Genomic DNA, 20,301 nt, shown 5'->3' on the forward strand with positions numbered 1-20,301 from the left:
AGTTTTTGATAGAAATTTGGTTGTTGTTGCGATTCTGTAAGAAACAGCTGATACGGTAGTAGAGTTAGTAATAAGTCCTCGTGGTTTCATCTGTTATCTGGTATGATTGTCGAAATGAACGGTAAATGATTACCTTGAATGAATGAATGATTTGATGGACCCCACGAGAAAATAAACCATTGGTTGAGATTGAGCATATCGGTTTTAAGTTTCGTCTGTGTCGTACCATTTCCAATTTATGGTTCGGCATAGGTCCACCATTTACACTGGCTTCTTTAGTTCTTTTTGTCAATGGTTTATTAGTGCTCTTGTCCAGTAACGAGCATTTCGTATCTTAATGCATGTATTTGATTTGCAAAAAGAGTCTCTAGAGACTATGAGGTAATCTTTAACCCCACTCAAAACAAATTTTTTTTTTTATAATATTATCTCAAAAAAAAAAAAAAAAAAAAATTCTTTTGTCTAGGCATAGACAACACAACAGCTCTCAGAGAACCCTTTCTCATGAATTATTTGGGATTCATTATTTTTGAGGAATATGAGTTGAACCAATAACGCTAATTAGGCCAGATCTCTGATTATTTATAGGGATGTAAATGGATCGAATTTGAAAGAATATAACACTATTCATATCTACAGTAGATTACCTTTCGAACAGATTAGGATAGTTTTTAGACACTGATTTTTTGAATATGGATTCGTACAAACATGAATCACATACATATTTTCGATCATCCATTTAACATCTTTAGTGGAGATTGGAGAGTTGTATCGTGAGTACTCTAAAGAGAGTGGGGCTACGGTCTCCCTATTGTTGAGTGGCGAAGATGAAAATTCGATAAGACGGAATGGTGAAGGGTTGAATCCACTATCCCATTTGGGTTGACATAAATGCCCTCATTAATCTTTTTTTTTTTTTGTTTAATTACTTGTAATATACTATGGATTGATTAAAATATTAGTGTTATAATTAAAATACTATTTATAAAACTATTATTTAATAAAAAATTTATAAAAAGAGCTAAACAGATCAGATAATTTCCGATCTGAAATTGAAAATTTTGTATTCGCATCTGATTAACTTTCGAATAGTTTCCCACCAATTTTTGGAATAAGGATTCCCCTAAAAAGATACAAACATGAATCAAATAGATTTTCGACTATCCATTTACATCCCTAACTCTTTAGGGCCAGTGATTGATGGTAATGGTCAGATGGCCTAGTCCAACTTAGGATCTTTGAAAAAGCTATTGGGCCTTGGTGAATGGTGGCTTGAATGGTCCAAGTCTAATCAAACCATTGGTTCAACGGTACATGGTAATACTAGTACGGTCCAAGACTCCAAGATTGGTTCATTTATTGGAAGGGTAACAAAGCTTAGACCTGTGGTTTGATCAGACTTGGACAAGGACAAAGTATTTTTCTTTCGATGGATTGCATTAATTGATGACATAACAAATAATTTTGAGATAAAATGGAGAAGAAGAATAGAGACATCTTTGATTACCTTTGAATGTCGAATTGAAGGAACTTTTCTTAGCTTTTCTATACAATTCCTCCATCGTCGATGCACTCACCTTACAATTGTTTAATCATTTTCAGTGAGGTCAATGGAGAGATAGGTAACAAGATCTTTCAAGAAGATAAGGTGCAAAAATCAAACCAAACAATTTCCAAAATAGAAATTATCCCATCAAATTGAAAGGGCTTGTTACCTATTTCAGAATTTCTATTACATATGATTTCTATTTCACTGAAATAAAATAAGGTGCAAAAAGCAAACCAAACAATTTCCAAAATAGAAATTACCCCATAAAATTGAAAGGGCTTGTTACCTATTTCAGAATTTCTATTACATATGATTTCTATTTCACTGAAATAAAATAAGGTGCAAAAAGCAAACCAAACAATTTCCAAAATAGAAATTACCTTATAAAATTGAATAGAAATCAAATCAAATCAGGCCCTTAGTGAAGTCCCTTATTTTCATACAAAAAAAGGGAATAGATGCTTCATAAAGGTATTTTGGGGAATAAAACAAGAAGCATGTTGACGTAGAATAGAGGCCGACTAGATGACAGTGAAAATAGGAGACCAATTTGGTAGATAACAAACATGACTACATGAGACGACAAATTTGGTTTGAAAACAAAAAAAAAAAAATAACTTTTACTCGTGGTATTTGTAGGTTATGTTTAGATGTCAAGAAAATGAAAGAAAAAAGAGAGATAGACATATAAATCAAGACCCGGCTCCTATATAGGGAGTCCATCGCCTAGAGACGGCCCAATGTCACTAGGCACTCCTTGGACGATGAGGGTCACTGGAGGGAGCCCGACGTTATAAATCAATCATTACATCATCATGGTTTTTGTCTCATTATGTTTTTTCTTTTCTTGGCATCCAAATATAATCGTAGGTTACAAAACAAAATTAATCATTCATGGAGAAAGTTATTCCACTACTCCGAGTGAAGATAAAATCTCTTGGATCTCTTTATCCAAGTGATTTGATGTCATGATTTTTTTTTTTTTTTGTAGTAAGAAGAGATCTATTGATATGCACACGAATGACATGTGGAAGATGAGTTACTATTTTCAATCAACCACGAATGACAAGGGAAGCTGATTAGGCAGGATTGTTTCTTTGGTCTCATGGCTGAACAGTGTATCTAGTATTTCAGATTTCCACTTTCGGTCCTCTTGAGAAATTAGATCAGAAACTGGTTGGTAATGGTTGCTAGTATCATGAGCAGGGATTTTATGGTTCGGGAATGATGGGACCCATTTGTCCCTCCAGATATTGACCTTATCTCCAATACCAATCTTCCAATAGAGACCTTCCTCAAGAGTTTTCCTTCCTTATAATAAGCTCCTCCAAGCCCACGAGGGGTTGATTCCCATCCTTGCCTCCAAAAATCACACTTGAGAAAATACAACGCTTTTGTGCACCAGACTGCTTTCGTGATGCCATAATTGGACTAGAAGGATCTTTATCACCTCCAGTTTGCTGACGCTGTTCCCAGTCCTCTAACAAGGGGACTGAAATGACCTCTCTACCCATGCCCAAACACCTACCGGATGTCCACCATCCCTATTGAGGACTGGGAACTGACCGACGGAGGTACTCGAATAATGAGTGATTTTCGAATCATGTTCGGACCGAAGTCTCTGAGTTGCGCTGCTTTCGTGATACCATGATTGGACTACTCAAATAATGAATGATTTACAAATATCTGAATGGCATTTTCTCAGTTCAATCGAAGGGTCAGATCACGTGGATTAAGAGATACTCTTTTCACATTAGGTGAAGAAAGCTTAGTCCCTCAAAGGAAAAAGATTTCCACATGACTGTGTTCAAGTCCGATGGTTGTAACTAACCGTCGAATTGGGCCAAATTTTAAGGAGTGAGTCCTCTCCATACTTCTTGTGCCAAGTTTGAGCCCCAAGTAATTCTGCTGTGTCCAAACAAAAAAAGAAAAATGGTGAAAAACAAAATCTTGGACCTATTAGAACATAAGTAGGTTTGAATCTTCAAGACACGTTACAAAGTCGTTTTCCTTAAGACGAAATCCATACTTATTACCAAGATGCTAATAGGTTGCAGACGAATTGTCTCCCAAGATACAAAGAAACCCAAACTTTGTTGATTATCTTAGCTACGTATTGCATAAATGGAATCAAGATCGATGCTTGAAAGTCTCTATTTCCTACAATAAAACAGATTTCCTACAATATCACCTTTGAGAATGAGGGAGGAGAAGAACGTTCTTTGTGATATATTCAAGTTTGAAATAACTTGGGTATTTATAACTCACTTGCACATGTTTCCAACAAATAGATCCTTTCATATTTGAATCTGGATCGGGAGATCGTAACTGTACGATCTAAACCATCCAATACATAACAATAATAAACTGACTATCAATCAACTATTTACAATAATATTATCCAGATTCAAATTGGTCCATTAGATTAAAAAAAAAAAGAAGCCCCAATCAGATCTCGCTCGAAGCAATGCATGCATGCTATGTGCTAATGCCTCTACTGCCCATGCACATACAAGTACGCGATCGGACAAAAATCCTCACACATACACCGTAACAATCTGTATTTATTAATTTACATGATACACAACACTTCATTAAATATACCCAAAAAATCTTCTTTACATTTCCGATCTGGGACTATTCCCAAAACCATTATATTGAAGAAACCTCCAACAGGATCAAACTACACCATTGAAAATAGAGGGGAAGATGGTCAAATACATAAGGTAGAGAGCACAATTGGATTGGAACTGACACTAACCAATGCATGATGCCTATCCACCCAACAGTTCTGATTTATCCAATTAGCATGCCATAATGGAAAGATGTGTAATACTTTCATTCCCTTCTTGCCTATTTTAAAAGATTTTAATAACCTCTACGTGGCTTCAGTAAAGATGATCATAACCAGATACTTATACAATCTACAGTTTAGTACAAACAATTTTAGAAGCAGATCTAATTCCAGATAAGACCTGGCGAAAATATTTTTGGATCACATCCAATTTCTCAAGGAAAAGGTAGTTTCTTGTAAACCCATCTCCAACTTCCAGTTTCTCCTCCAACCAAACTAGCTACCAAGCATAATTATAAGACAAGAAAATACATCTGATATAGCATAGATACTGTACGGCATCAGCCTTGAAGCTGTATTAATTACTTCATCCGATTCAATTGTACGCCAAAATCACAAGAAAATTATCTATAGCAGGGGAAGAATCTTATAGTCACCAATCTACATCTCATTGCATCTCCACTAATCAGAATCAGTCACCCATGAATTACAATGCACAATATCAGGTGTCGCACCTTCGATGTTTTCTCCGAGTCCCCCTTGATACAAGGAGCAAAATAATTGGTGTTTCAGCACTCTCCCATCACCCCTTCCCCTGTTGCTTTTCTTCTTCTTTCTAACCTGCTCTTCTTTACAAACATTTAATTACGAGCAGTATGTTTCAAACTACTCTTTCTCAACATTTTCGAACAATCATTCAGATCCACTCTGCACTTTTTTACAAGGACTGGACAGCAAAGTGAGAATCTATAGGAATCCTAAAAGGGATACTGTAAGGCACTGCTCTTGAGGCTGATCAGCTGCTATTCTGAATAATTGGCTGAGCTGGAAGCCTATCCTCTATTGGCTGAGAGCTTAGGATCTTCTGCAGAGAACGGTATTGCAGGCGAACACTCTCTCCGCTGTCAAGAATCTTGAGTAGGTACCTGGAACACGAACAAAAAAAAAAACATTAGTTCAACAGTTCTCCATAGCCTGAGAGGTTTAACTTCCAGTTTTGGGATATGCAGATTCATGAGACTGGAGTTCAACTAGTCAACCAAATTCTTTAAAAAAAAAAATTAAGCCCTTTTCCAATATGGGATATCAGGGTATGGTGAATAGCAGAATTGTATTGCATCAGCAAAGCCCATTAACCTGTCGGTCGTGAGATGCTACCCCCACATAACCCAAACCCAGCAGACCCTCACCACCCAGCATAACATCAAAAGATAAAAAAGGGAGGGAGAAATAAAGAACCAGATATATCCTTTCAATGGCCTGGTTTGACAACTCACCACCCATTGAGACACTGGGATGTAATGACTGCTTCCCTTCCAACAAATTTATCTGGAGTCCTCCTATTTCCCTGCACGTTGAAACACCCCGTATAGTTTGTTTAATGAATAATCAAAATTGGACGCTCGAAAGCTTGCAAAAGAACTTACTCTGATAAGCACTTTCTCATTTACTGAAAATGGATATTGCACCCCTCTTTGTAGCCTTGGGCTATCACCATCTGCAACCATCTCCCCATTTTCCTGCACCAGAATTTGATGAATTATCAACGTAAACCATCAATTCTTTTGCTCTAAGGGCTAGAGGAAGCATTACATGCTTGGTTTTCACTTAAAACACTACTGAAGCTTCCTATCACAAGTATGAATATTGAATTATATCGGTGGCATATATAGACCAAAGAGATTGTATTGCTAGGAAAGAAATACAGTACAGGATATATAATACAACAAAGATTCAAAGCCTAAAGATTATCATGGAGTAAGGGCCCCATGTACAAAGATTTTTCTACACCCCAACCCTAGCAAGCTCATCAGCGATAGATCAATTTATGAACTAAGGCCCACTTGGGTTGCAACTCTACCAGTCACAAGTGTGATATAATAGAGTTGAAATATGCAGTCCATTACTTCAACTTCTTAACATCCTTAAATATAACTACAGCATGATAACATTTAGATGTTTGCCAAGAAGATATCACAATTATTTTAGTAACAATATCCTCTAAATTTTTTTAGGCACTTATTTAGAGTCTACCCTGTTTAATCTCTTCATTACATCCATTTGTTCACCGACTTCCCTCCGGCGCTTACGGAGAGCAGCATTGTGGAAGAGTCTCCGGTCATCCTCATGCTTCACAGCTGCAGCCGCGGCTCTTAAAGCTGTTGAGAAGATTCGTCAGTTTGGGATGAAAAAATGAGTATTGTGTGTGTGTGTGTGTGTGTGTGAGAGAGAGAGAGAGAGAACAAGTACCATGATTAGGTATCAAAGAACCGACCTCAATTTCCGCACCGCAAAGGGTACATCTGGACTGTTATGCAAAAAGAGAAAAATATTTTGATTTCTGTACATTTTTTTCATGAATTACACCAATTTAATGAAAGCAATAGAGAATGCAATGGATCATGAAATGCAATAAGGGGATCGTTATCACCTTGGCACATCCTTTATGCTGACAAACTTTTGTGTGATATATAACTACGGAAAGTGTTAACCATTTGGGAGTGTGGCCCCTGCGTGCGTGCGAGAGCCAATGGGAGTATGCACGGAAGCATCAACAGGGGTGGCATTTCCGCCTTTCATGAGGGACAGGGCGGTCAATTCGCCCCTCTGTGTCTGAGTGCAGCGCGCACACTCCCAGACTATTCTTTTTCCCATATAACCATTTTCCTACACTAGCACATACATCAACTTGCTCATTTTGCTTCTTTGATCAATTATCTCAAAGAAAGAATTGAGCATAGCATCAGTGAGCTACAGTTCAATTTGTGGATACTGAATTTAGTTGAACAGACATCAGCATAGAATGTACACTCAAGAAAAAAACCTGAAGTACATACTAAAACAGGAGATTTTCAAATAGTATAGCCTAGAAATGTTCCAAGTTCTATGCATTCCAAAAGTTAATTTCTAGGTCAACAACCAAGTAAATTGGATAATCGCAGGAATCAATTGTGTGACCTCATTGAGAATCCTATATGACTGTTCAAAGAATGTGATACATGGGATGATTTTTCTAGAGTGCGAATTAGAAGATAAAATGTGACACATGGATGTTTATTTCTGTACAGTGAAGTCAAGGTAGAATCCAATGATGAGTGTGGTCCAATTACCTACAAATGACAAATATAAAGACCTTACTAAAGCCAAGAGAAACCAACAATTTGAAGAAGCACTACTATATACCTGAATAGTATAACTATGTTCCGTTCAAACAAAACTAAAAACAACATACCAGTTGGCAAACTCTTGATCCCCATTTATTATTTGAAAAAGAGTATGATGGTTTAACATAAAAGAAACCTCGAAAAGTTATGCTTGGGGTGGCTTACAACCATTTAACCGGAAACAAGGTCTATAATAAAGAAAAGGAACCATGGCCACTGTTACCACTACATCTGATACGACTTTAATATTGAGACAAGGTTTAAGGCAAAAGGTTCTTTACATGGCCCACCTAGGAAGGCCTTCTTAAGTGGTCCACCAAATTGTGCCACATGGAATGGTGATGTGGCAACTTGGACTGTTGGATAGGATGTGGTCGGAATTGCCCATGTGACAAGTTTCAAAGCCAAATTCAATCATACGCCCTCCAGCGATCCATTTCTTTTCAACTATTTTTCAATATTCCTTTTATTAGTGGATTCTGAAACATTCTTCTGCCACATGGGAAACTCTGCTTGGGATGAAACTCGGCATGTGAGCAGGGGACCCTCAAAACTAGCTTCCCACAAAATCTGGGCCTGATGTGATCTGCCACATTGCAGACAATAAGGTCATACAAGAAGGCCTTCCTATGTGGGGCCATGCAGGAAACCAGAGCCAAATATGTAATATTTTTTTAACTTGATTAAAAAAAGTTGAATACTATTACGATAATATTTTCCAAGTGAAAAGGTAAATATAGAAGTTATGCATGTTGGTATGGGAATAACACTTCAATGACAGGCCTGAAGATCATCATCCAACATTTCTAGTCAGCAATATAAAGTAGCAATCCATTGCTTTACATCCCTACAATGCCAATAAAAGAGAGGAGTACTCCTTACCGTTTCAAGGACCTTTCTCAGCATAATCCCACCAAATGAATGTCCACAAGAAATAACAACAGCATCTTCAAGAAATGCACCACTGGAGATCAAATTAATTCAAGACAACAATTACTTCATGCAATTCATGTCATCTTCTAGTATCAATTTATCTTCCATGATGAAGGCTTTGTCTGCTTCCAGGTAAAAGCAACATAGAAGGAACATTTGCAGGTAAAATCAATGCAAAAAATTAGGATTTTACTTGAGAATTTTCCTTTTACATGGCTTCTATCGGGAAACAAACAGAGCACCAAAATAGAAAACGTGAGAGGAATGAAGAAACCCAGTAGAAGCAACAACAGTACAGTGCAATGGTTTATTGAATAAAGAGTGAAATGGAGTCAAATAAAAACAACTAGCACTTGGACTCTTTACTGTCAATTTATTGAATAAAGATTGAAATGGAGTCAAATAAAAACAACTAGCACTTGGACCCAGTACTAAGCAAAATACAGAGGCCATTTACATCCTCATCTAGAAAAACCCTTCAGGATCTTTCATAACAATATGAAGCAGATCTAGGGGGAGACACTCAGACACTCTAGAAAAAAAGAAAACAACTGTGTCTGTATGAACATCTCTCTCCAGACAATCAGTGTTTTTTATCTTAATTGGCAAAGACCCCAACACCAAAAAAAAAAAAAAAAAAAAAAAAAAAAAAAAAAAAAAAAAAAAAAAAAAAAAAAAAAAAAAAAAAAAAAAAAAAAAAAAAAAAAAAAAAAAAAGGAAGATTTGGTGAAGTAAGGCTCTCTAGGATGTGAATTTTGGCAACAATCAATGCATTTTTAATATTTTTTTTTGGGAGAGGGAGGAAGGGTTAAGGTACTTTATACTATAACTATCATTTGATGAGTAGATTTGAATTTGAATTTTCACTTTTTAAGCTAAACACATGGCCTGTTTTTGATTAACCTTATAAAATAAAGATTCAAAACTGAAGGTTTCTGGCAGAGGTCGATTGCTATGTCTATAGACCTTGGGTAATGGACAAAGAGAAATAAGAAGAAATAAAAGAGACCCACTAATCTGTGGTACCCAAACTTACTGTAAACATCACCCTGAATTATAAATGTCACCATGACTACTAAACTTCACCACATCTAATAAACAACACCATAACTTTAACAATAACACTGGTTCCTAAAATTTCCAAGAGGAATTAAGTTTTTGATTGCATCCCTCTTTCTATTCATAAAACCCTTTTGCCATTTAAGAAAAAGTCAGGCTTCATATGTAAGAGGTGTTCTCATTCCTTAATGTGGATGGGTGCTTGAATTGAGGTAGTCATACTTACTTCTTCACACATTTTTTATCCAAACATTGAAGTCTTTTGGTTCTTCATCTTTACTCTTTTGCAGACTGATCTGAGTTCTTCTGTAAACCACTAATCTCCCCTAAGAAAAGTGTAGCATGTGTTTTTCTCTAGAGCCCATATGCATCAACTTTTAATACCTCTCGAGAAGAAAAAAAATAACATCTATACTTCAGGTAAGACATAAATATTATTTTTATTTATCTAATTACTTCCAACAATTTTTTCTTTGGAGAAATTAATGCAGTTCAGAGTTCTAGAATGATATCTAGAAGAAAAGAAGGTTCTTGAACCACACTGACAGCTGAGGATCAATAGAGCAGAACAGGGACAGTTTAGGAGAAATTCAATGGGCAGACAAGGTAGGAAAACCTGGTCAAATGTATGATTTTAGAAGATGTACAAACCAATATCAGAATCTTCAAAAACAGAGGCAGGAAAATAGATGAAACCCAGGTTGCTTACTATACTAGTAAGCTGTAATCAAGAAATAAGAAATCTCTGCAGAATCTGAGAATCAGAATTGATAAATTGATCTTGATGGAATAAAGATGATCAGATCTGAAGGCTAAGCTCTGAATCAGCAAGCAACTACTTAGTTTAACAGATCGATATGCTCAGGTGGAAAGAAAATTAAGAAGAAAACAAAAGATAGAATAAGATATTTAGGGAAAATAATAAGAATGAGGATAGATAGCACCTGACGACAGTGATATCCAGAACCAGAAGAAGAATTAGAAGAGAGAAGCAAAACAGCCAGGAGAGGAGCCTTCAGCCACGAATTCAAGCTCAACAACTTAATAACTCTAGGGGGAAAAAAATAAATTTCTTTTAACAAATCAGGCCTAATTGAAGGAGGTATATATATAATCTTTTAAATTTCCTAAACTTAGTCATAAAAAAGAACCCCTAATCACTCTCTTATACTGGAAAAAGTAAATAGACTCAAAATGAAACTCTATCTGGATAATAAATATTCTAATCTAACTCGAACACTTTATTTTAACGACTAAGTTTCCCTCTGCCCATAGAGGACGGTTCACCCACCATCCTAGGGTTCACAAACCCCTCCTAGGGTTTTAGTATGTTCCAAAATACCCTCCCGATACCCTTTCCCGCCCACTCCTATCCCGTGGTGAATGGGATCTCATTCACCATGGGTGGAGGGAAACTCGGTCCTTACTTTAACTACTAATCTCGTGCACTAACTTCATCCCATTTTATGGGCTTATTGCTCGTAACAATGAAACCCAAAAAATAAAAGGCCTAGCCTGTATTATAACTACCCGAAGCTTGATTTTAGCCCATTGGACTGCCATCAGCATCTTGTGGCCTTCTATACTTACGTCTAGGCCTTCATAAGGGATCATAGTCTAATTCAACTGTATCAATTCCCCCAGTGTAGGAAAAAACTCATCCTTGAGTTTTAGAGTACAGAAGAATGTCCACTCGATTGGTATACAAAATCAGTCACTTTGATTCAACGATACATTGCTTCTTATGAACAACAGGAACGAGATCAACAACCGTCGAATTCTTGTTGTCGAAGAATTGTCAAGGGAGAACGGAATCCAAGCTTTTGATCTCCGTGGTGATCTGGATTTGTTCCTCTTCAACAAATTTTTCTATGGGAGACTCCACAACTTCGATCAGATCATCATTAAATTCATCGTCAATATCAATCATGAACTCCTCATGAGGATTTTCATCTTTAAGAAATTCCTCGTTCAACTCGCCTATAGTTCGTCATTGTAGTCTGTAGAACTTCAAGTATAAATTCACCCTTTTGTTTGAACTCTTCAAAGGTTATTCTGTAATCTTCTCTAAACTCCATAACAGTAGCCCTCATGTCTTGCATGCCTTTGTGGATGGATTGAACACAAAAATCAGATTAAATCTTGCCAAGGGAAACTATAAATCAATAGATACGCAGAAACTTATGCAACGACTGCAGAAGAAAAGTACAACTATCTGAAAAGAATGCTTAAGACTTCTTCAGCTTATATGCCAAAACTAAGAGTTGAAGAAAAAAAAATTTGAGCACAAGAAGGTTGAAGAAAAGAAGCCAAAGAGCATCAAGAGAAACGAGTGGTTGAAGAATGTAGTATCTCGCAAATGTGGCGGAACTACTACTAGAGAAGAGGCCAATGCTATTGCTCCAGTTCATCTACAGTTTGGGCTACTTCACTATCAAGTACCTTAGCAAATTGTGACATTCTCTTAGGGAGACCATGGCAACACAAGGCTCGTCTAACTCTACAACAGTGCACACAATACCATCAAAGTAAAGCAAGGAGCACGGACGTATTTGATGTTGTCTAATACTTTAACAAATATGCCTAGTACATGACAATTTTCTCCTCCAGTAATGAGAAAGCATGTTCTACCTATTCCTAAGAAGGAAGTAGCACTCAAACATCATCTCCTCCAAGAGATGGCACCTAGTTTACAATAAAATTCAAAATATGGCAAACTGACGGAATTCTATTCAGTACATTGTAACTGATTTTTTTTTTTTTTTTTTTTTTTTTGGGGGGTGGGGGGGGGAGGGAGAAGATATATATCTATTTGCTAATCAAAAAGCAACTGACTTGGACTCCTCATCGCAATCTAAAACTGAAACAAAGTTTAAAATTAAACTGTACTTCAACACTTGTCGACAGCCACTAAAGACTAATTATAATTAAATTCTGTTTACAAAAATACCCTATAAACCCCTACTGAAACTGAAGGCCAAATTTAGGCCTGGTTCTATATGGTCCCTACTGTAATCTTCTAGATTCTAGCCTAGACTCTGGGCCACACCACTCTGATGCAGATACATCACCAAAAGGGGCTTATTTTATTAGAATTAAGCCTTGGGTTGGGTTATGTATGTGTTGGACCTTTAGTCCAATGTGTTTTCATTGTAATGGGCCACTTTAATGGGCCTATAATATGGTAGAAGCTAGCCATACGGGATTATTTAAGTGACTTTATTTCTTTATTTTAATTTCTATTAAGTGTCTTAGTTAGGCTGGATTAGGATTCTGTAAGTCCAGCGCTATTTTGACTCAATTTCCTAGTCAATTTAGGTTACCTTGTTAGTTAAGGATTGGGTTAGGCCTTTCCTTTTCAGTGTAGGAGTCTATTTTTGAGTTTTCTAGGAGATCAAACATTGTACGCGAATTTTGATTAATGAAAAGGCTATTGTTGCTCTCCTTCTCCATTGATGAAGAATTTCTTGTGTTCAATCAAGGCTGGTTGGTCATTGGTGTTTGATGCATCCAAACCACCTTGCGGAGTGAGCTTTATACTATTTTTCCTTCTTTCCTTCCATTAAACAAGTAAATACTGTTCTACTTTTTCTGAAATTTCTGCAAATTCCTGGTTCTAGTTCAGATTCATATGCAAGGCTTTTTTTTTTTTGCATGAATTATGATTAGCAATCTAACCATTAGAATCATTCCATATTTTGATCGAGTGTTCATCTACCCAATACATGAACTCGATTACAGTTTGGTGCAATTCTGACCTGCAGATCTGTTCCTAATGTGAATTTCCTATTCTACCCTTATTACTATACTGTTCATCTGAGATTACACTCGACATAACTATCCTGCTAATGTAGTGTTGCTGATTCTTATAGCATACATCAATAATCAATTGTTGATCCTAACCCCATTTTATGTTTTCTGTTTGGACCTGTGAATTTGCTGTTATACCGTTCTCCTAGTACAACTAGGATTGGTCCCAAATTTCAGATCTGTCCATTAGATTGATCTGTAATTTTCAAAAGCTGTTCTACTACTGATTTGCTAGATTCGATTTGAGTTTGGAGTTATTCTACTCATCCGATTTGCTGTTATTTGAAATCTCCTACTCTGAACTTATTCTCTGAGAAAAACCTTGTTTATTGGTACTGTTTTGTGTCTTCAAATTCAATACTACATTACAGAGCCTTGTCCCTTTTAACTTTACCATGACAGAATCCTCTCATACAAGGAATTCTATGAGAATCAACAGAAGGATGAAGCAAAACTGCATAAGAAATTCTAACACTTTGTGGTTGTTGCGTTTCTACTTATGCTTGTGATAAAAAGGAAAATGTGCATAGCAAGTAGTTCACCAATTCCCAGTCATCCTTCTTCTAGTTGTTCCCCTCCAACCAACACAGGCCCATAATCAACACTTCTTCAGCATGTTATATCGCAAAACAGAACTGCCTAAGAAGTGCCAACTTGATCTACAAAGTAACTCAAATATGACTAAAGTTACATGTAGCAACTTGAATCTACAAAGTAAACGACAAGTTACATGCAGTTTTCTAAAATAGTAGAGAGTGCTTGATATTTCAGGTCACCTGAAAATCACAGGCCAAAATTGCCTAATCATCATGTAATTCTGAACTCCACCAGGTAACTGATAACCTGGTATGCAATCCTATTTTTTTTATTTTTACCTATTAATGAAAAATCCAATACTCATTGAATGTTTCAGAGGTAAGCACCACCCTTCTGAGACAGATTAAAAAAAGAAAATTTTACTGTTATCGGTTCATAAAGAAACAAAACATTACTTCCTCCAGCACTTAAAGAAAAGGTTGTGATAGCTCAACTCAGACATACAAGAAACAAGTTCAATAGCAAGGGAACTTTAACTCACGATATGGGATCAGAGAGAACACTTCTTAATGACGGTTCCCTGTTCAAATTGTTCCTGGTTTCCTGCATAGAGGAGTTCATTGTAAGTGTTGTCGATTTCCTTCCCCCACTAAGAAACCATCAAACATCAGTTAAAATGGCAGAAAAGGAAACAGACAGCGAGAGCATGAACATGTAGCAGTGAAATTAAAAGTAGGTTTCCATACAAAAGGCATACAGACACTAGGATACATCTGATTTTACATAACCACCGATATATATGTCGTTTTATTCATATGGGGGAAAAGTTGTCATTCTGGTTATTTAAAATTCAGGGGTCAATCTAGCTGTTAAGAGGGTCTGACTGCATTAGGGTATTGAGTAGTTCATGTGGAGTTTAGGAATTGTCTTTATTTTATTTTTAAAACTGGAACACACTTACTCCATGCATGAGTTGAAAATTGTAATTTAGGAATGCTAGTTGCGTGAGTTGAAAATTATAATTTAGGAATGCTAGTCTAAGTTAGCTTCCTTTTCTTTATGTCCTTATTTAAGTTAGTCTACCTAGCTATCTAAAGTCCATATTAGATCGGTAATTGGATTTCCATCGGATTTTTTTTATAAATATTGATTTGAGATTGTTGTTAGTTGTTACCAATTGTATTGTGTGACTGAAATTCTCTCTCTGATGGGGTTCACAGACTAGAATAGGATCTAGAAGATCACAGAGGCTGGAACCACACTAAAACAGTATCCAAATTGAAATTTAGAAGATGAAGAAAATCAGAAAACTAGACAAAATTCAGAATTTAATATAATTTGGAAGAAAAACAAGTTATAGAGGTATATACGAAACACTACCTACACTTTGTAATTAAGAGGGACTAGATTACTGATTTCAGAAATTGAGAAGAAGACGGTGCTAAACAGGAATTTCATAAAGGGACTGTAACTTCTAAAGGGCAAGTCAAACAGAGCTGTAACTCTAGATTGGAATCACCCAGCTCTGGTGATTGTTCTAAAACCTAAAAAATAATATTTTAAAGAAACTTTAAATAGTGTGATAGTTCTGTTGCAGAAAAAAAGCCAAAACAAATACAGAGTAAGAATGTAAGATGCCAACTGATGATAATCTGAAATAGGAAACCAAGATTCATTGTAAGAGAATGAGTAGAGAGTTTCAGATATAAAGTTCAGCAGCAAACTAATGACCACTGAAACAGTTGCAACCAGAATAAGAATTCAGAATAATGAACTGAAAACAGGGGCTGCGCCTGGTAATAGAAAAAGAACATAAGAGAAGAGAAAGAAGAATAATAGAAGAAAGGAGGAGGGATCACAACTATGATTAAAGATTGAAAACTGAAACGAAGTAAAAGGGAGGATAGATCAATCAAACCAGCCTAAGGGTCTCCAATAAGAGCAAAAAGCAACCATGCAAAAAATGTATCCATTCAATTCCATTGGATCTATGGGGTATATATATAGCTTGTAAAGACAGACAAATTATTACTCCTAATCATAATCCAAAACAGAACCAGAGTTTAAAACTAACTGGACTTCAATACCTATTGACAGCTAAAACCATGGTTCGAGAACTCGCGAGATCTCGCCGAGATCTCACCGAGTTTCTCGGTTTTGTGAGATCCCGAGACGAGATGCCATACGCATTCTAAAATTACACTTTCTCGGCGAGATCTCGTTATTGTCTCGGTACACATTTTTTCCAGTTTTTTTTTAGTTTTAAAAGTTCAATATCTCAGATCTCGCTTCGGTGAGATCTCGGTATCGGGTTAGAACATGGTTTTTTACCCATTTTAATTGCCCATTTGACCCATGTGCCCATTTTATTAAAAGAGGGCAATGGACAGAACTCAGAAATCTCAATAGTTCTGTCCATAGCTCTCTAAACAGAGGGGAAAACACTCAAACAGCTCTCTCCCTCAAATTTCTTCCTCTTTCTTTCAAATCTTGGGTGGATTGCATTGTTTGAAGTGAGATTCAAGTGCTAAAGTAAAGATTCAACTCCAACAGTCCAAGAATCATCACCTATTTGTAGGATTCCAAAGTAAAACTCATATTTGGACTTGTTTTTTGGCAAATCTGGGCATGCCATTGTGTTTAAATGGCCTGAAATGCTGGATACCAAGTTTCAGACCCAAAATATGTGTAAAACCCATCGAGTTGGGGGTTCGAGTCACAACAAAAAAAAAATGCAGCAACTCGCCGAGATCTCGGTTTCTGGCTTGGCCGAGATGCCACCGAGACCCGAGTCTTAGAACCTTGGCTAAAACTCCCAGAAAATATACATACAAAAATACAACAACATCCAAGCCTTATCCCAACTTAATGGGGTCGGCTCCATGGATCCAATAAGAGACAATAGATTAAAACTAAAGTACTAAAAAAAGGTGGGGGAAACAACATGGATGTCGATAGAATAAAATTAAAGAAATAAAGAGGGGGGGGGTGATGCAGATTTATCACCAAACTGGGCTTCTTTTATTAGGAATAAGTCTAGGGTTGGGTTACTTACATGTTGGGCCTTTGTTCCCAAGGGTTTTCTATGTATTAGGCCACTTTAATGAGCCTAAACTAGGGGTACATAGGTTGCATACGGGATTAGCCCAATACTTAGTTTATTTTTATGTTTTTTTAATTGAACCGGTTCAAATTGGTTGCATCCAATTGGTTCAATTTAAGTGATCATGTGACTTGGTTAAGTAGTCATGTGACAACTTAAGTAGTCATGTGATGTAAGTTGGGCTGGATTAGGACTCTATAAGTCCAGCTATGTTTTGAGTCTATTTCTTTTAGTATTTTAGTTTCCTAGTTGGTTTAAGTTACCTAATAGGTTAGGGATAGGGTTAGGCCATTCTTTTTTAGTATCTAAGTCTATTTTTGAGTCTTCTATATAAGTTTGTAAGGGAGGCCAACATTACACGAATTTTGATTAATAAAAACTCAGTTTTATGCTTGCTGCCTTTGCTCCATCGTGAGTGTGCCTTGTGAGTAATATCAAGGTGAAGGGATTGGTGGACTCCGATCGACTCCTTGCATCTTGTAGATCGGGAGGTCCTTCTTCTTATTCAATCGAGCTTCTTCAAGCTGCTACTGCTGCTGCCTCTGAAGGAGATCAAACCAATAAGTAATCTTAGTTTCCTACATATATCCTTCCCTTCTTCATCCTCTAACCTAATCCACACCCCCCTCCTTCTATCAAACCCTAATTCTCCATTAAACCTGCACTCCTACCTCAACTAGGACTCCCTTATAATTCCAGATTTAGCTTTCAATTTCGAACCCTACTTCCAGCCTACATCCCCCACACCTCTCCCTACACTCGACCTTAGACCTAGCCCTTAGTCTCCTCTACAACCCCTCCATTCCTCCACTCCATTAAAACCCAAAACCTGCAACTCAATTCTGTCCAGAATTGCAGAATTTTAAAACCTTCCCAAATTTAATTATTTTTATCCCATAATAACCCCCTAGACCTGCATATTAAAGCCATAAAAGACCCATTCCCAAATTCCCATCCTAAACCCTAGAATTAACCTAAATCCTAGTGCTGTCCATTCGAACCAGCAACCCCTTTTGCGATTGATCCTGTTGTTTGGCTCCTAGTAGGTCTCCTACCTATCTAGGACGACATTAGGGGGGGGGACATGCAACATCAACACAAACTCTAGGGCATCGACCCTTCTTTGCTACGTACCGCTTCTTAACTGCCTAACATTCTGCTCTAGGTCTTGAGGAGGTGTGAATACAAAACAGCATCACAACAACAAAGTCCAACTAAATGGGGTCGACCACATGGATCTTTGATCTCCAATCAGCTCTATCTAAGCATGCCTTTCTTCACCACTTCTCCTAAGGTTATCTTGGGCCTGCCCCTGGTTCTTTTGGTTCCCTCAATGGGGATCATGTCGCTCTTCCAGACTGGGGCCCCTGAAGGCCTCTGTTGAACATGGCATACCACCTCAATCGACTCTCTCTAAGTTTATCATGTATCGGAGCTACTCCCAACTCAGCTCTAATATGATCATTCTTTACTTTATCCTTCCTAGTTTTCCTGCTCATCCATCTCAGCATCCCAATAAAAATTAAATACTAATGTAGTTCAAAAGAACAAGAAAGCCAGCAGCAAACCAAGCCATCTGGCCCGCTGGCCCTACGTGGCATCTCCTCCTCCATCACTGATGGCAACTCCACCTCTCTCTGGCTCGATCCTTGGCACCCTTTAGGGATTCTCTATAATCTTCTTGGCCCTAGAGCCATCTACTCCTCTAGCCTCCCCAAGGCCGCCCCGGTCTCTTCCCTCATTTCCTTTGGTTCTTGATCCCCCAACCCCTCCCTTAACCCAGACATCATCTTTCAAATCTGGGCAACCCTTCCCCCTGCTGCAAAATCCCCCCCGGGCGATAAGGTCATCTGGCTTCCCTCCCCCTCTGGTATTTTCTCATCCGCTTCAGCTTGGAACTTCGCCAGAGACCCTAGACCCTCTGTCCCCTGGGACAACCTAGTCTGGTTCAAAAGTCACATTCCCCGTCACAGCCTAACTGTTTAGAGAGCCCTCAGACTTTGCCTACCTACCCAAGCCTTCCTTATTCACCGCACCATCCCCGTCCCCCCTTTTTGCAACCTTTGTTGGATTGGCCGTGAAGATACCCCTCACCTCTTCTTTGATTGTCCCTTTACATCCACCATTTGGAAAAAGGCCCTATCCTCCATTTGGCCGCGTAGCAGAAGGATCAGGTGCTTTGACCGGGAATGGTTTTGGCTCCTCAAAAGCTTTGCGGGGAACTCCACTTGTGACATTATAGGGAAGCTGGTCTTCAGCGCCGCTATTCACCATATCTGGATGGAGAGGAATCTCAGGAGATGGACTTCCAAATCTAGATCCTTTGATGTGATTTGGAAAGCCATCTCCTTCGATGTGTCCTCCAAGCTCAGCTATATCCGTCAGAGGCCCTTCTCGGACACCCCGGGGAACAGACATATTTTGACTTTTTGGGGTCTTTATAATGCCCTGTTGCGGTCCTCCTCCTCTGCGTAGGCTGGAGGATCGCCCCTCCTTTTTTTTTCCTTTTTCTTTTCTCTTTCGCTCTCCTCCTCCCTCTTGTCTTCTCCCTCTTGTACATTGGTTCTTTGGTTCTTTCCCTGCCCCCTCTTGGGGCTCGGTAATATAATTATTTACCAAAAAAAAACCAGGCCATCAAACTGGACCAAGAATGGGTCAATAGGCATAATTTGAGTGCCCCATGGGTTGTATGGACCATGGGCTTTATATTTTTGGGTTTACTATTGTAATAAATTTATAAGCCAAAATATTAGAGATTTAAGTCTTCCATGGGATTAAGTAGATAGGTTCCATTTTATAATGTTCTAGAATAGCTTCTATTTTGAAGACGAAGTTAAATTGTGAGGGATTCTCTCTACCATACATAAGGGTTTCCTATTTGGCTTATTTCAATAAAATTATAAATAAAGAGTAAGGGATCATACCCACTACCATTGATTTGAGAAATAATTTAGTCTTGAGCTTGTGAGGTCTGAGAGAGACAGAGCATGGTTTTGTGGGATTCAAAACCATTCTATTGTGGGATGTAGTAGGGAAACGAGAAACCTTGGTGGGATGCCTTCTCTGCAGTAAGTGAGATACCTACATATCTTACTTCCATCTGTCTGTTCTTTACTGTTCTGCTGTCCGTTCTTTACTGTTCTGCTGTGTTTTGGGTTGATCTCTCATCCTTTAACTTCATTCCTTTGTCCACAAATTCCAATCATATTCCTATATTGTAGGACAGCCTTCAAGCTTCCATCAATTCCCATCTGGAACAAAATAGTATCTTGAACTGTATCCTGTGGCAGAATCCTTTTCATGCTTCACTTCTGACCCCTTTCTGTTGCAGGCTCAAGTTCTGTTTGGACAA

At 37.8% G+C, this 20,301-nt stretch overlaps 1 protein-coding gene across 1 annotated transcript in view; it reads right to left on the bottom strand.

Moving 5' to 3' along the window:
* Nucleotides 1–4,639: 4,639 nt before the first annotated feature.
* Nucleotides 4,640–20,301, bottom strand: part of LOC122664575 — a 37,398-nt gene continuing 21,736 nt past the window's right edge. The window contains exons 6-12 of the mRNA XM_043860449.1: nucleotides 14,388–14,449; nucleotides 8,390–8,471; nucleotides 6,594–6,651; nucleotides 6,378–6,502; nucleotides 5,771–5,863; nucleotides 5,621–5,691; nucleotides 4,640–5,269 (exon numbers count right to left, since the gene is read on the bottom strand). Of these exons, the coding sequence (XP_043716384.1) occupies nucleotides 5,140–5,269; nucleotides 5,621–5,691; nucleotides 5,771–5,863; nucleotides 6,378–6,502; nucleotides 6,594–6,651; nucleotides 8,390–8,471; nucleotides 14,388–14,449 (621 nt within the window). The 3' untranslated portion in view covers nucleotides 4,640–5,139. The remainder of the gene's footprint in view (nucleotides 5,270–5,620; nucleotides 5,692–5,770; nucleotides 5,864–6,377; nucleotides 6,503–6,593; nucleotides 6,652–8,389; nucleotides 8,472–14,387; nucleotides 14,450–20,301) is intronic.

Source organism: Telopea speciosissima, chromosome 6, assembly GCF_018873765.1.
Source record: "Telopea speciosissima isolate NSW1024214 ecotype Mountain lineage chromosome 6, Tspe_v1, whole genome shotgun sequence".
NCBI lineage: Eukaryota > Viridiplantae > Streptophyta > Magnoliopsida > Proteales > Proteaceae > Telopea > Telopea speciosissima.